The sequence below is a fragment of the Frieseomelitta varia genome, unplaced genomic scaffold (assembly GCF_011392965.1).
Source record: "Frieseomelitta varia isolate USP_RPSP 00005682 unplaced genomic scaffold, Fvar_1.2 scaffold_40, whole genome shotgun sequence".
NCBI classification, from domain to species: domain Eukaryota; kingdom Metazoa; phylum Arthropoda; class Insecta; order Hymenoptera; family Apidae; genus Frieseomelitta; species Frieseomelitta varia.
The window spans coordinates 29,707-45,848 of NW_025110146.1; the positions used below are offsets into that span (position 1 = coordinate 29,707).

The 16,142-nt window shown below is 43.9% G+C and overlaps 1 protein-coding gene across 1 annotated transcript in view; it reads right to left on the reverse strand.

The window, feature by feature from the left end:
* The window catches only part of LOC122531440, a 33,900-nt gene that overhangs the window by 2,967 nt on the left and 14,791 nt on the right, over positions 1-16,142 (reverse strand). Inside the window, exons 3-5 of the mRNA XM_043659363.1 lie at positions 11,487-11,622; positions 5,776-5,909; positions 2,967-3,273 (exon numbers count right to left, since the gene is read on the reverse strand). Coding sequence (XP_043515298.1) covers positions 2,967-3,273; positions 5,776-5,909; positions 11,487-11,622 — 577 coding nt within the window. The remainder of the gene's footprint in view (positions 1-2,966; positions 3,274-5,775; positions 5,910-11,486; positions 11,623-16,142) is intronic.

Here is a 16,142-nt window from a genome sequence, read left to right on the forward strand (position 1 = left end):
TTATATTATATTATATTATATTATATTATATTATATTATAGTGTTACACTTTGTTGCAAACACACTCGGCGGCCGCTGGATTATGTATTATATATTAACGTTATTTGCCGTGGCAATTACTCGCAATGGCGGCGCGGTTAATTCGCCCGCAAATCTGTCCGTGAATTTCGCTTTGGCGAAACCATCGATACGTATACGTACCTGTGTCTAACGAGCGAATATTTCGCTTATTAGATAGAAGTTGTTTTGCCCCGGGGATCCGGGAGCAAAGGAACCGGCAGGCGGACGCCTGGTGAAAGAATGGATGAAACAGGCGACGAGGGGGGGAGGAATTACCGATGGAAACTGGCAGGAGACCGTTTCTATAACGAGGCAAACAGCTAACTCAAACAACGAAACGAAGTTTTTGCCAGCCGCGCGAACAACGAATTCGTGTCTTTGTCTTTTTCCTTCTTCTTCTGTTTTTTTTTTTTTTTTTTTCTTTTTCTGTGACTGGATGACGGATATGACTTCGATTGAATCGCGACCGGCACCGCCGGGGTCATCAGTATAAAGTATAAAATCCCCTCCGCGCGAACCGAGAGACTGCCCCTTGTTCATTTGTCTATGTTACCGCGTCTGGTGGCTTTCGTTTCGTTGCGAGCGGTTATTGTTGTCGGCGATTCGTCGGCGTCGCGTCGCGTCGCGTCGCGTCGTCTCGTTTTCGTCGAGAGGGAGCGAAGCGAAGTGTGGCGGCTCACTTGACGCCAAATAATCCAAAGCCGCAGCAAATAATCCTGGGAATACGCTGGGAATTATCTTTGCCGCAGCCCGCCGGATTAGCCCGGCGTGAAACGAATTATTTGATGGCGTGCCGAGCTATTTGACGTTAACCAGGATAATTCGACCGGCCGGATCATTCGCGGAGATGGACAACAAACGGGCGGATGCTCGATTGTCATTGCACGGTCGACTCGTTTACAAGAGCGAAGAAAAGAAGGGAGAGAAAAACAAGAATGACAGACAACTGCTCGGAAGTTGGTTAGCAGACTTTTATTAATCTGTGAAACGCGGCCGGAAGTCTCGAGGTGTTGCCGTGGCTTGAAATGCCACCGCTATTCGAGCAGGGAATTTGAAATCACCCCGATAACGCGCATTCTTGCGCGCGATCAGCGACCAGCTTTTTCAACCGAGCTTCGTATAGATTTTTTTTCCTTTTTCCTCTCTTTCTTTTTCTTTTTCCCTTTTTTCTTTTTTGTTTTTTTTTTTTTTTTTCTTTTTTGTTNTTTTCTTTTTTGTTTCAACTACGTTTAAGATGTTGCCCGAGGTCTGAAACCTGCCGGTGCTTTCAATCTTCCCGTAGAAATGACACGGTTTGAATTCGTTACACGACCGAGCTTACGCCGTGGATTTCGGGGGGCTTAAGTAATTGCTTGCGCTAATTGAGGATTGGGAGTGTATACACGGGAGCCCCGTCGGGTAAAACGCGACGATGTTTCCGATGGAAATAACAGCGCGCTATCGTAAACGTAGTAACGGCAAAGTTTTCGAAGAAAGATCGTATCTTTTCGAGTATTAATTCAAAGACAAGCGCAGAAACATATCCAATTTAAAGTGTTTGTAGCTTCCGCACAGTTTCTCAAAAATCTAGAATAAATATTTTTCAAGATTTTTCTGACAAAGTTAATTGATATATTACTACAGGTGAAATGGTAACTTTTTGAAGAACAAATCGTCTCGGTTTCTTCAATTTAATAGTATAATTTCGTGTACATTATATATACATGAGTTTTGTATCCCATATATACATGAGTTTAATCCCAGTATTCGAGATCTTTGTTCGAAATCTTTCATACTTTAACATTCCCAAAACTTATCGTCACACTTTAATCCGTAGTAATTCTACGTTTTCCAAAGTACCAAGTCCTTAACGCTTATCAAACATGATTATCTCGGTCCAATAAATCTTCTCTAAATAACCAATGAAAAGGAAAGGCATGAACCCCAGCGTCTGTAAACCAACCCCCAACAGTATAACTACGTAAAGTCCAATCAGTGACAGAAATGTTTCCCATTGAAGCCCTCCCTTCTTGTAAACACCGCAAGAGTTAGAAACATCAGGAAACCTCGAAGAACTCGATAACGTTTGTTTTTTTTCTTCGCAAAGATCGAGTTGCACGAGATCGCCGAAAATTTTCCATCTCGATCTCGATTTCGTCGAATCGATGAGAAAAAAAAAAATCTTCTCGAGAGTTGATAATAAAATGAATTAAAATCTAGATATATTAGCTTCCAATACCTTCACAAATATCGTGTAGCGATCTACAAATATTTTTAATTTCGATCTTAGTTTCGATTTCGTCGAATCGATGAGAAAATAATACTTTTCGTGGGTTGATGATATTTAATAATGAACCTAGAACCCACATTTGTTAGCTTCTAATACCTTTACAAACTTGTGCAGTGATCTTCAAAAATTTTTCATTTCGATCTGAGTTTCGTGAAATCAGTGAGAAAACAAACACTTCTCGAAGATTGATAATGTCTGAAACCTTCACGAAAGAATAGGTTTCTAGCTTCTAATATCTTTGCAAAAATCACGTTGCGATCTCCGAAAATTGTCCATCTCAATTTCAGTTTCGTCGAATCGAAATGAAAAAAAAAAAGAAAAGAAATACTTCTCGAGGGTTGATAGTAAAACGTAAAACCTAGATTCGTTTTCACAAAGATCGTGCTGATACTTTTGCAAAAAAAAAAAAAAAAATCACGTCGCGAAAAGTTCGTCATCTCGATCTGAATTTCGTCACCAATTGACGGAAGAAAATACTGAACTTAAAACCCAGAACTTGTTAAACTTTCAATACATTCGAGAATCTATACTTGGAGAGCAATGGAGAAATAAAAAAAGATTCGCAGAAAAAAGTGACAAAAAGAAAGAAAGAAAGAAAAAAAGAGGATGGCAAGCAATTGGAAGAAACTTGTTTTACCTTTGACTCCGACCTGGCCGTCGGGTTTCTTCTGACCGGTTTGGAAATTGGGTGGTGGTTGCAAGTAGTTGATGCCGACTATGGTCGCCGCTGGCTCGTAGTGTATCACCCTCGGCCTGTCCTCCTCGGTGCTAACCTCGGTGCTCTGCCAGTAAATGTCATATATCGAGGCGCTACACCGTATTTTCAGCTTGCCCTCGGCGAAATGCTCGTGCGTAACGAGAAACTGAAGGCCGATCTGGGAAATCTGCCACTCGGACTCGTTGGTGTCCAAGGGACTGTACGTGCGGACGTGCGACTTCAGCGGCTGCGTGTGACAATTGGTGTGAACAGGTTAAACAGGTGGCCTGTCGACGTCCGTGAAAATTCTCTGGCTCCCGTGGGGGCATTCTGCTCGCCGATAATTAATCCGTATGTCGCCGAATGTATATCGATTTAAGGGGCCAATTTCGGGCCGATTAATTGGCCCCCGCGAACCCAGGAATTCGCTAATCGCGCCCCGAGCGTTTTCAGTAAACGAGGTTTCTACGACGTTTAGGGGTATCTTTGTGGGATATCTTTCGTCTGGGAACGGTTAATGAGTTTTTTCTGAACGTTCCGAGCAGAAGAGGCCAATCGATTGAATTTAAAAGAAAGCATTTTGACGAAAAGTTGGGGGTAATTTTTTTTTCTTTTTTTTTTTTGAAAAGAAAAATGCATCTACAAAAAAATACTCGACTCGACAACTTTGATAGTCTCGCTCCAGATATTTCTTTTTGAGCCATCAATTTTCTAATAATTCCTTTTAATAAAGGATTTTGAAAGAGTCGACGCCGCGGCGTGAAAGCCAGAAGACAAAGTGAGCCCAGCTTCTGTCACTCTAAAATGCTGATAAAGAGGGGCGTGCACGTCAAAAGTATCGGTGTTTCCGAGCAACAATGCGATTTTATCGGCGGGAACGCACGTAGCACCGAATTGATAGACAAGCGCGATTCCACAGGACGCCGGTGTTTTGATAACGCCGTCGTTACAACGTCAAAGGAACTCCGATCGTTTTTTTCGTTCTCTCATCTTTCTTCTTTTTTTTCTTTTTTTCTCTCCTCGTTGTATCTTTTCCTTAATTTTTTGTCACAACGTTGCTCGTTTTGCGATACGTTATTCGCCGAAGGAACGGAAACGGGCGAAAAACACGGGCGACACGGGGGTTTCATTGGAGAATTAAATTTCCGCGCCTCCCTCTGATCGGGACATGAAGCGCGCTTTCATCTCGGGCAGCGGCGGTGCCGAAATAAAATGTTTTTTTTTTTTTTTCACCGCGTCGCGAAACAGGAAACGTCGTTCCATTAAAAAATTTCGCGACGATATGATCTGAATATTTTATTCCCAGGCCCGTTTCCAAGCCCGTGTCCAGACTGGGAGCAATTGAAGGATCGATTAATAACAGGGCCACGATGACATTTTGACAGATGATTCTCTCGATTTAGTATCGGATAGCGTATTAACGTTTAAAAATGGGGTAGGGTCGACGACACTCGGCCGTTCTAGTTCAAACAACGAATCTTTCCTCGAGATTATACGCGTACCTAAATAGAGGCTGGAATTTGATCAGCTGAATGCTCGGCTATTCGGAACTCGAGTTAGAAAAAGGAGAAGGGCAAAGGTTAAAGTGACACGAGGGTGCAGCTGAATAAATTACGAAGGGTGGGAAATGAATTGTTCCAAATTCGATATCGACGATGGGACGATAGTCCCGTCTGTTCGCGTATTTTACGTCTGCAGCTTGTTCCACGGTAATATTTGCGCGGCGTCGGGCTCGAAATTCTTCAATTCCGATCCGTTCTGTATCGTTCAATTTCACCGTGCGTTAAGGTTAGAACGAAGCAAATTGGACATGAAAACGCGTGTTCGACGCGATCGACATCTTTCGCGCGTCGATGAGCGCCGCGAAAGACGCGGTGAAACGACCGTAATTCCGATTGTGCCTCCTCTCACCGCGACGTACGTTTATTTCAGTTTCTTAATTCAATTCCGTTCCGTTTCGACGGAGGATAAAAGCCGGGAGAATTTGACGCGATCAATGGCTCGTCCTGGCTACGCGTCAAGGGAATATTCCGTTCGAAAATACTTTCGGGGAAATAGAAAATAAGATAGGTTTATGCTCGAAAGATCTTTTTTTTTTTCTTTAAATTCATGAAGTGAATTTAATTACGGAAGACTTTAAAAAAAGAAAAAGAAAGACGGCGCGTAATTTCATTGAATTTCGCGAAATTGCGGAATCACCGCGAAAAAAAAAAAGAGAAAAGAAAGAACTCTCTCGCGAGAAAAGTGAGGTGTTTAATACGTTTAATAAGAGAATCTGCCTTTTCGCAGCGTAAAACTCGACGCTGGAGATGGACCCGCGAGGCAGAGACCGATTGAAGCGGAACCGTCGCGTCGCATTGACGCAACTTTGACCCCTCGATGAGCGATCGTGGCACGAGCCACGTCAAACTGCGCAGCTGTAGCTCACAATTGCTCACCTACACCGCATACACTGGCCTCGTATAACAATTAACTCCAAAATCTCAGACTCGCTATTCTGCCAACTGCGTTCCCCTGGCCAATGCGTCGGCCGCGTAACGTGCAGCCTGGGAGGATGAGAGCCAGGTCGGATTAAATGGGGAAAAGCGCGCTCTACCAGCGAGCAAAATGGGCTGTGGGCTTTGGTTACGTCTTACAGGAGCCAGAGAATGGAGAATCGGTAGCTAGCGGTAGAAGGGAAGACATCGGTTGGTCAGGGTTTAGGAATTTCGCAGTCCGCTATTCACGATTTCGTGATACCAAACCGTACTTGTCGGCTGTTGATGTACCAGGTGAGATTGGCCGCGGGTTTACTCCGTCCGGATGTGCAGTTCAAACGTAGCATATCGTCGATCCGGTATTTCCTCCTTAACCCATGTATCGACGGCCCTTGAGAGGGTAATTCTGCGGAACAAGAGACGTCAGGTACACACGGGTCCCGGAAGTATGCGAAGCATGTTCGAAACGCCTCTTTGACGTTCGGCCGTTTCCTACGTGTCTGTGTGCGCGCGCCACACGCGTACGTACACACGTGTGTGTACATGCATATAACATATATAGATATATATACACACACGCATATATATATATGAGCGCATCGCGGATGGCTGGATGCAAGGGAAAACTTTTCAAGATTCCCGGATGCAGGCAACCAACGAGTGTGTTGCATGGAACGAGCCGATAGTTCCTAGCCGGCTCTCTCTCTCTTTCCTTCTCTCTCTCTCTCTCTCTCTCTCTCTCTGTGTCTGTTCCTCACCAAACGCACCCGACACACGACACACAAGCCGGCCCCGCGCTGCCTGATGAAAAATTCTTCTTTCATGCCTGGCAATTCGCGTTCGCGTTTCGATATCGGAATAATGCATTCGTAAGAGAGACAGCATTGTCCCGATACCCCTTTCAGAGCATACACACGTACTGCCAAATATTTCCACGGGAAGTGTTTTCGAACTGGGCTGCGTTTGATATTTTTTCGCCTCGTTGCCGACGATAGGCGTGTGCCTCGCGTTGTACAGGATGGTTCGCGTGGTTGTCTCCACCGATGCTCGATGCTAGTTCGACAGAGGAGAAATAATTCAAACGAGACCTCGTTTACGCTAACTTGTTTAAACCGATCGCGGATTTTCCTGCAAATTCGTATTTTTAAGAATATTTCGAAGAAGATTGATCTTTCACATAGCAAGTTGTATTATGTTTTATTGTTTACTTTGGATATTTTATATATATTCTCTCATATTATTACGGCACTGTTCGTAATTTTCGTATCTCAACATTTCTTATAATTGCATAAAAATGCGCAGTCTACCGATAAAACAAACGAAGACACATTTCCTCTCGGAAATGCTACGAATCGCCAGAGTATTGTGAAAACGTTGAAAACATTTTCTTCGTGACTGAAACTGCAATGGATTTGAAGATTGAAGCCTCCCTTCTGCTGCAACGACGTCCAAAAACTTGAAGCGGGACTTCGATCTTGAAATCTGTTGCAGATTCAGTCGTGGAACAGATTTTTCAACGACGTGACAAATTTCTAGCATTTTCCAGAAGAAATGTGTCTCCACTTTCTCGTCTGCTACATAATGTAACAACGTCTCATTGTCAGAATAAAATTGTCAGAACAACACACTTTGGAACTTGAGTCCAGGTCTACCAATTGTTTGTTTTCTTTTTACAAAATTATAACAGTGTCCGAATATTAACGAGAGTCGTCGTGAGTCATTCGATTTTAAAAACTGAACGTTAGTCGCGCACATGCGCAATGAAATGACAAGAAAGCAGCGAAAAATAACTTCTCGGAACGCGTAAAGTTTGGTTGTTAATAAATCTTGGAACACCCTGTACATACGTGTGTGCGTACGGACACAGAGGAAAAAGATACGCGCGCGAGCATCGCGAGTTTTGTTTTTCCGTCTGTGGATACAACGGGACCGTTTAAGCACACGGATTCCGCGTTTCTCTTCTTTTTCACCCCTCTTATCCTACCCTCCTTTGTTTCCTACCGTTTTCGTGATTTGCGACAGCCTCTCCAATTCTTTTTTTTCCCTGTTTTGCCGACTGTTTGTTGTTTTTTCCTTTTCTTTTCTTTTTTTCTCTCTCTATTTTTTTTTTCTTTTTTTTTTTTTTTATTATTCTGCCAGACAGAGAATTCAAGTGACTAGCAGCCCCGCTCGCGCGCGCGTTCGTCGAGAAACGAAAAGGAGGAGAGCGGAGAGAGAGAGAGAGAGAGAGAGAGAGAAAAGAAGAAAGTCCTGCGAGACCCCCGAAATTTGAGACTTATTAAAAGTTGAAAAAATCCGGCAAGAGGACGTTGTAAGCGTTTCGTTGCGTGCGAGACGCGAGGATGTTCCATCGAGGCGCGAGGAGCGCTCTTTCCTCCCGAAAACAGAATTTCATAGTTTCTTCTGTCCCTCTCTTTCTTTCACTCCGCGTTCCTCCGCGCGAAATATCGTCTCGCGCGATTCCGCGCCTGCGGGGAAACTAAACGAGGACAACCGGGGAAGGAACGAGGAAGCTCCGTTTCACGGATATTTCGAATCCTTCGATGCTTCTCTGTAATAAAAATATCCCGAGTATAAATATCGGCGCGACGAGGGTTTCATACGATAAATTCCTCCGCGCGAGAACTTGCCGCCGCGGTGCGGTATCGGCGAAGGGAATTTTTCTACCGGCCGGAAATAAAGGATCGTGACAAAAGTTTCGCAACGACGATTTCGATTCACGAACGGGAAAACGCCAAGTGCAAACAGCGACAGAGAGAGAGAGAGAGAGAGAGAGAGAGAGAGAGAGAGAGAATTCGATACAATCGGTGTTCTTGCAGTGTTCGTCCATTTGTAATTCGAACGGCGCGGTGTCGTTTTCTGGAAAAACACCGGTTAATTCGATCGAGCTCTTGCGCTCGCCCCGCGTTAACGCAGAAATGAATAAAATAAATCGGCGCCGAGTGCCGAAAGTGAATATTTATGTAAAGAGGGAATCGCGACAGGGATCTATTTAGATGTACATGTCGAGGTACGTTGTCGTTGTTGCTGTTCAAAAATGTCCATCCAGACCCTTGTCCATATACGTGTGCGTGCAGCGGAATTGATTTCAGCTAGCGGTGGAAGCTTTTCGCTATCAGATCCTTTTGTTCGATTCAAATTGGAAAAAAAAAAAAAAAAAAAGAAAATGAGAGTATCGGGTCTCTTTTATATTTCGAAGTTGGCGAAAGAAAGAGTTTAATGACGCAGCAACGCGAATCACGTTCCAATTATCTGATACCGCAATAATAATGTTATTTGTCTCTGAATTTTAATCTACTATTTCGTCGTCATTATACGGGGAGCGTGTATTCGTTTGTTTGAGTATTACACGTCAGTATTACGTATGTATCAGCAACGAAATCGTAATTCCGGTAATTCAGGAACAAATTCAATTATTGCACGGCACAGATGATTGAAATCGATATGCGTTACGTAGGCTGAATTCGCGTTTTTAACGAGAAACGAAAAGATAGCGCAAAAGAGATGTATACGGTGGTCCCCGGTTAAGTGTCCGCCGCTATCCCCATCAATTCTTGAAATTGGGACTCTCTTCCCACTCTATGGCCGCGTGGAACATACCACTCACGCAATACAAAACAAGTGATATATTGATATTTCGGCGCATTGTGATTGTTTCGAATCAAAGTTATAATTATTATAATTTATTGTTTTATTTAGTTTATGTACGTATTAAGTTTAACCTTCTAAGTACTAACGTCCGATATATCGACACCTATATATAATATCTGAGAAAGCCGAATGTCCGATATATCGACGGTTTCTCTCTTTTCATTTTGAGTCTTTATTTGATTTGATTAACTTCGAAAATATAGGAACTACAATAATTTATATGAAAACATGTAAATTTGAACTTCGCCTGGCGATTTAAATCCGTCCACTAGCAAAAGGGGATTTATAAAATAATTTAACTGTACTTAATTAAAAAAAAAAGAAATGTTAAAATGTTAAATTTCTTTACAATCGAACAACTAATAACGTAGTAAACGATACTGGAATTTGCCGCCTGATATCATATAACATCTCCATTATTTTATACCACCCCTCTTAACTCTCCACGTTCGATCCTGAACCGGGGACTACTGTATATATTTAAAACGAGTCGTCTTTATGTGTGAAACAGGGAAACACACTTTTTAACACGCGATTTAAATCGATGGTCGTTCGGTTCTGTAAAAGGATGATGGCAATTCTCGGTTGAAATTCAAATACCGTTACCAGAAATCGAGCAAAGTGTCTGGCGAATACTTGCGGGCGGTAATGTATGCCGACGATCGTGTATATATTCCCCGCCCACCACCACCGTTGTTCGTCGTTCCCGGCCGTTAATGAATCAAAAACAGATTGGTTTATGAAAATTCAATAATTTGCGCGCGTGTACGCGCGGAACTTCCCGTAAAGTTCGAGAACCGTTCCGGTACCCCACTCTCAGGCTTCAGAGGAGTGGAGGGAACGTTGCAGTTCATTAGCCTTATTTCGCTTTAACCGACACCGCCGCCTTTGGTCCGCGTTCGCAGCCGGTCTATTCTGTCTTACTTTTACCAACGATTGCTGCTTTAATCGTATTTTCTTCCGCGCGCAATTTGGAAATGCCTGTGTCTCTCTCCGTGGCCTACAATTTTCCTGTTAACGCGGACGCGGGACGCGTAACGACGTCGTAAAGTGCTCGTTGAAACCATAATTCTACTCGAACGAACGGCAATCGCGTATAAATCGACGCGTCAGAATGATAATTCCCCGGTGTTTGTGGCATCGATTCTCTGTCAACGATCGAGAAAGTTGATTTCTGAATTCGCTGAATATTGACGTCTTTCGTTTCTCCTGGATATTTGTCACGACATCGAGTATCAGTTTTAGAAAGAAAATAGTTTGGCAATATTCGTCGAACTACAAATTCGAGCAGTCAGCTTGGTCGCGTCTTGGCATCGTCTGTCAGGCGGTGTGAAATTCATCGTGCAGCCGGTTCGAAAAGCTGGACGAGCGAAAAGGGTGAGCGGCGAGGGGTTGAGAAAGAAGAGCAAGAAAACTTAACCGCGGGGTAGCTTCGCTCCCCTGGGCGCCTAAGACACCTAATTCCCGTTCATTCCGCCGCGTGTACCCGCAGTATTATCTTCGGCTCGGTCCACAGCGATTCGCGTAAGCCTTTAAGTCCGCCGAGCCCGGTGGCTGGCATTAATTCGTAGTTCGAAAGTGCGCTCGCGACCTAACACAGCCTCGGCTATGTACGCGCGCGCGTGCTTCTACATACGTACGTATATCGATGATATACGTATCTCATTCCATGTGCCTTGTACTGGCTGGAAAGGAAGGTTTGTCATCGACTATCGCAAGTGAATTCTACACCTTCGATTTGGTGAAGATACATGGAAAGAACCTGATCTCGACCTTGAATTTCTTTTTGGGTTGTCTTCTACTTATCACGAAGGTGAAACATCTCCAAGGAACCGTAGGTCGCAACCTAATAGTTCTCTCGAGAAATGATGAAACACTGCAAACGCGTGCGTTCTAACAGCGACTTTATGATTCTGAACGCGTGGATGTCTGTTTTACGTAATTTTCATATTAAGTTTCATTTGATTTATCATAGTTGTAGCGTCAGTGTGAGTCTAAATAATCAAATGATAAAACTAACTGTCGACATTCTTCGATATAAACATTCCACGCGTTCAGAATCATAAAGTCGCTGTTAGAACCCACGCGTCCACGATGTTAAACGATTGAGAACTATTAGGTTGCGACCTATGGCTTCTCGGAAAAGTTTTACCTTCGTGATGAATAGAATACAATGTAGGAAAAGATCTTTTTTGACCTTGAAATTCAAGGTAGGTAAAAGGTGTAGAATTCGTAGCCACGGACAGACCATTTCTTTCCATCTTGTACGTTATAGCGGGCGATGAAGTGGCTGAAATCTCGCGCCGTAGGATTAGTAAACACGTTTCCTTACCGACGACGTTCATGGTGCCTTGAACGCAGGCCGTCTGGAAGGAAGGTGCGTCCGCAGACACCTCGCAACTGTAGACACCCGCCGCGTCCAGTTCCAGATTCGTCAGCACGACCCGGGTCGCGTTGCTCTCGCTCTTCTGCAACAGAGAGAATCGTATATATGTATGTAGTCAATCGTGTATCGTAGTCTCTTTTCTCTCGTAACAGTCCTGGCCCTTGGGGCCAGGCTTGCTACGCTCACTTTTCTCGCTCTTTTCAAAGGGTCTTTCTTGGAGCTCGTCGATGCACGACTTTCATCGGGCTGAAGGAAGAGGTTCCTCTTGGAAAAACAGGAAGAAGAGAGGGAATGGGACGGGAGAGATTTTTTTTTTCTTTTTCTACGCTGGAGAATCGCGATTTTGAATTCCCGCGGCGGTCTGTGAAAATTTTGGCACGCTTTGTGCAAAAGAGCCATTTCCGTTTACGCGAGCCGTATATTACGTCGCGCGTTTCTTTTTCAACACGTACACAAGGCAACAATAAAGCAGCTCTTTGTTTGCACGCACTCTGTTTTCCGCTGAAACTTTATAGCGTCTTATTTTGATGGAAACGACCGTTTTTATAGCACGCGGAGACTTTTGCGAGTCGGTGTACGCTTCTTTTATAGCCAGCCAGAAAATAGAATATATATATTTTTCATTTCTTTTTATAATACACGATTACACTCCCAAGTTGTAAATTCCCGAAAATTTCATCCCCCTCGCACCCGAAACTGTTCATTTCTGAACTGCCACGTTGCCAGCTGCAACGTTGAGATAATCCTCACGCTCATTCACAAAAACAAAACATTTCCGTTCCGCGGAATGGTCTAAGGCTTTTGACACGGCGCTGTAATTATTCCATTTGTTTAGCGCAATTTCGGTTCCATTAGTAGTTGAAAACAAAAGACGTGCGAGCGGTATAATTAATCCGTGGGAACGTTCCACGTAGAACGCAGAAGATAAATGAAAAATACTCGACGTTTTACCAGGAGGGAGGGGGAGGGGAGATTAATTTTGTCGTGCGCGCGAGTCGCGGTTAACAAAGTTGATCGTTAAACAAACGTGTCCAGTGAGGGACGCGTACAGCCTGAAGAATTGAAATCCATACGCGTTTGATTCCCATTCATTCGGATCCTGGCCAAGTTTGGACGAGTCTGATGGCGCAGGTGCGCAACAGACGTGAACAATGACGACGAGTGTCTTTTGTCTCCCATTGTCACCTACAAGGCCTACAGTCTACCCCTATTTACCGCACAGTATTTCCACAACAATCCGGCTTTCTTTCTTCTGTCTCTCCCTACGCGAAGACACTGACGCCAATTGTGCGTGTAATTACATCGACGAAGGACGATCACGCCGCCATTCAATCACACTATCGTGTCGTATCATTCGATCGTATCTCTCTTGTCTTTCGTGAATTGACTTTCCATTTGCAGCTTCTCGTCCCCTTTCTTTTTCAAATTTGCGTTTAACGCAATTGCGCGCATCGGCTGCAAATGTGTAGCCACAAAGGAGTTACTAGTACGAGTCATAGTAGGTGATAAATTAATTTGGATCGCGACCTGACGGCGATCAAGTGGCTCACGAATTTTTCTGTTCATTCAGATTCTGTTTTCAAGCGATGATTCCAGTTGTACTTGGTGCAATTAAGTGAGATTAAATAGAGAGATTCTACAGAGGTTGTGACGTTGCATACGTCACATCGGCAAGTTGGCAATCTTTCGAGAGAATGCAAGAGTGAGTAATTCATGGAGTGATCAGTACTGATCCTTGACTTGGTCTCTTGTGTTCTGTCTGTGGTTCTTTTACTATATTGAGATTACCATATTAATATTATTAATATTATCTCTTACTATATTAATATTATTCTAATATTTATATCGCACGTGGGGGAGCTTCCCTCTCTTTCAAGAGAACTCACCGATTTTGATGAAATTTGGCATAAATTTAGTTTTCGAAAAAATATTTGACCCGTATTTTTTTTTATCGGCAATCGTCGATGTCGAAAAGGTGAAAACTTCAAATTTGGGGATGCGGAACATATTTTGTCAAATATCTCGGAAATTATTGAAGACAACGTTTTTGTATAAATTCATGAAATTGGTGTTTTTTAAGCAACGAATGCAGAAAACCTTTGGTGATATTAAAAACGAACCATAGTTTTTATAAGTTCCTCCGAGTAAATATTAGTAAATTTCTTTGAACATTTGTTTACGAAACACAAATTGCCCATAAAATCTTGGAATCTTGATCTTTGCGTGATAAAAAATTCATTATTTTCAAATCTTTCTGATTAGATACTCGTTAGCGAAACTTGTCAGGCTTAATTATCGCCTAAAACCACGTCGCGTTCCCCAACCAATCGTCGTTCAATCGCAGCCAAGTTTCCACTCTGCGACTAGTCTTTTGTCGCAACCGATTCTGCATCTTTGATGCCTGTGAATCGGCTCTGACAGTCGTGGATTTATGACACTGCCTGTCCGTGCGCGAGCAACCTGTGCGTACCGCCGTATGAAAAGAAAAAAAGAGCAAACACAAAACGAAAAAAAGAAAAAAAAAAAGGAAGAAAGAAAAGAGAGACAAAGAAGAGGGAAAAACCGAACGACCGGCAGGCATAACCGCGAGAGAGCATCGATCAATCGATCGGAAACACAAGGGGTGGCGGTCAACTCGTCGCATTGTTTCGTCGCTGATCGAGCCGCGAGGGCAAACGAGGGGACGAGAAAGACGAGTCGTACCCGGTGGACCGGGCAAACTCTTGCTTGTCTCCTTGCGGAATCGATTGCGAGAGAGAGCCACTCGATGTCACCGTCGCGAACCGCACGTTGGCTTTCCGCGCAGTTTACGAGCAACATTACGCTGGATAACGACGCTCCGACGGCCGGTTACGCTGAATTTCGTGACACCTCGCGATTTATTCGCGCGTAGACTTGTCCCCGCGGCGAGAATTCGCTCGGGGGGGTAAATGACGGCGGGACGCGGTTTCCGCCGGATTTACTGGGGCTGATAAAATAAAAAAAAAAAGCAAAAAAGGCGACAGTAGCAAACCGACGCCAGCCAGCCAACCAGCCAGCTAGCTAGCTAGCCGTGTGTTTATGGCGTTGGTTAGAATGCGAAATTTCAGCGGCCGCCATTCGTTCGTGGCTTTCGAAAGGAGTTTGGAGGGGGAGCGAAACGATTATCCACTTTATGGCAGGAAATTTCCGTTCGCGCGCGCTCTAATTGTTTGCGCCGCTTCTAATCCGAAGGCGCTCGATTGCCGCTTTGAATTTCAATCGGGGACACGAACGGCGAGAAATTGTCGCGAATTATTTTTATTCCTTCTTTTTTTTTTTTTTTTCTTCTTTCTGTCGCTTCGTTGGCAGATACGAAAGTGACGCGCGAAACCTGCAAATTGATACAAAGGATGAACGGCGGGGTATTGGCACAATGGGTAGAGCAACTACCGATCGAGATCTTCGCCAGGGAAAATCGAAAAACTGCCAGCCAGGAAGATCAAACGCGGTTCTAAAAAAAAAAAAAAAGCAACAGATTTTCGTTGTTCGTTAAAAAGAAGAAAGAGAGAAAGAAAGAAAGAAAAAAAAGGAACGAATAAACCGCGCGTTTCTACTCTATTGTCAAACACGTTACGTACGAACGCGAAATTACTTATGGAATCACTTAACAGATTGCCAGCCGGCCAACGGTGCAGCAGTGCAACGGTGACAAAATGTACAGCGGCGCGGTGTTGAAATAAATGAAAGAAGATTTGAAAAAAAAAAAAAAAAAAAAAAAAAAATAGAGACACGCGTGAGGGTTGTAGCTTCTGCCACACCGGTTACGTTGTACACCGGTGTGCGCGTTGCAGAGGATTAAAATGTATTTGTTCAGTTAGTGGAACCGTTGTAAGCTTCGCGTATAGTTTGTTCGGAAGTTTGAAACGGCACTGAGGGGAAGTAATATTCGTTTTTCCGTTTCGGGATGGCGAGTGCCGCCCTCTGCCACCTCCCCTTGTTTGCGAAAGACTGACAGCTTGGAGACAAATTGTATTTCGCCGGTGGTTTTATCCCCCTTTTCGAAAAAAAAAAAAAAATTACATTGATTTTCATCATCAGCTTTCGCGAAAATACACAGATTACACAGACGATTGATTCGATCGTCTAATGGACGCGTGTCAACGCAACGGTGGCGAGGGAAGGGTTGATTGGTTAGCCCTGAAATCACCAACGAACGTTCGCGTTTCGCGAATTTCACTTTAACGAAGTGTCGCGCGCGCATTCGCATTTTCCAGAACGCGTTTCTAGTTTCAAGAGTGTAACTCGATTGTCTCGGTCTCGGTGAATCGAATTCACCGCGCGTGTTGAACAAACATTCATTTTCGCGTTTGGCGAAAAACGCGACGGCCATTTAACGCCAGCAATCGGATTAACTGTGCCGCTCCGTCGATAGGGTAGGATCGCGTCTACCATTTGCCGTATTGTTTCATCGGCCAAGAAACCGGAAGATCCTCCTCTGGTTCGATCGCCCCGGCGAGGTGATTTTTCAATCGGAACTGGACAAACAGAGGATCGGGTCCGGATATTAGATCTCCACGTTTGTCTATTTATACAAATATTTGACGACTCGTTCCATATTCAGCGCTGTCAGAGCTACCAAAT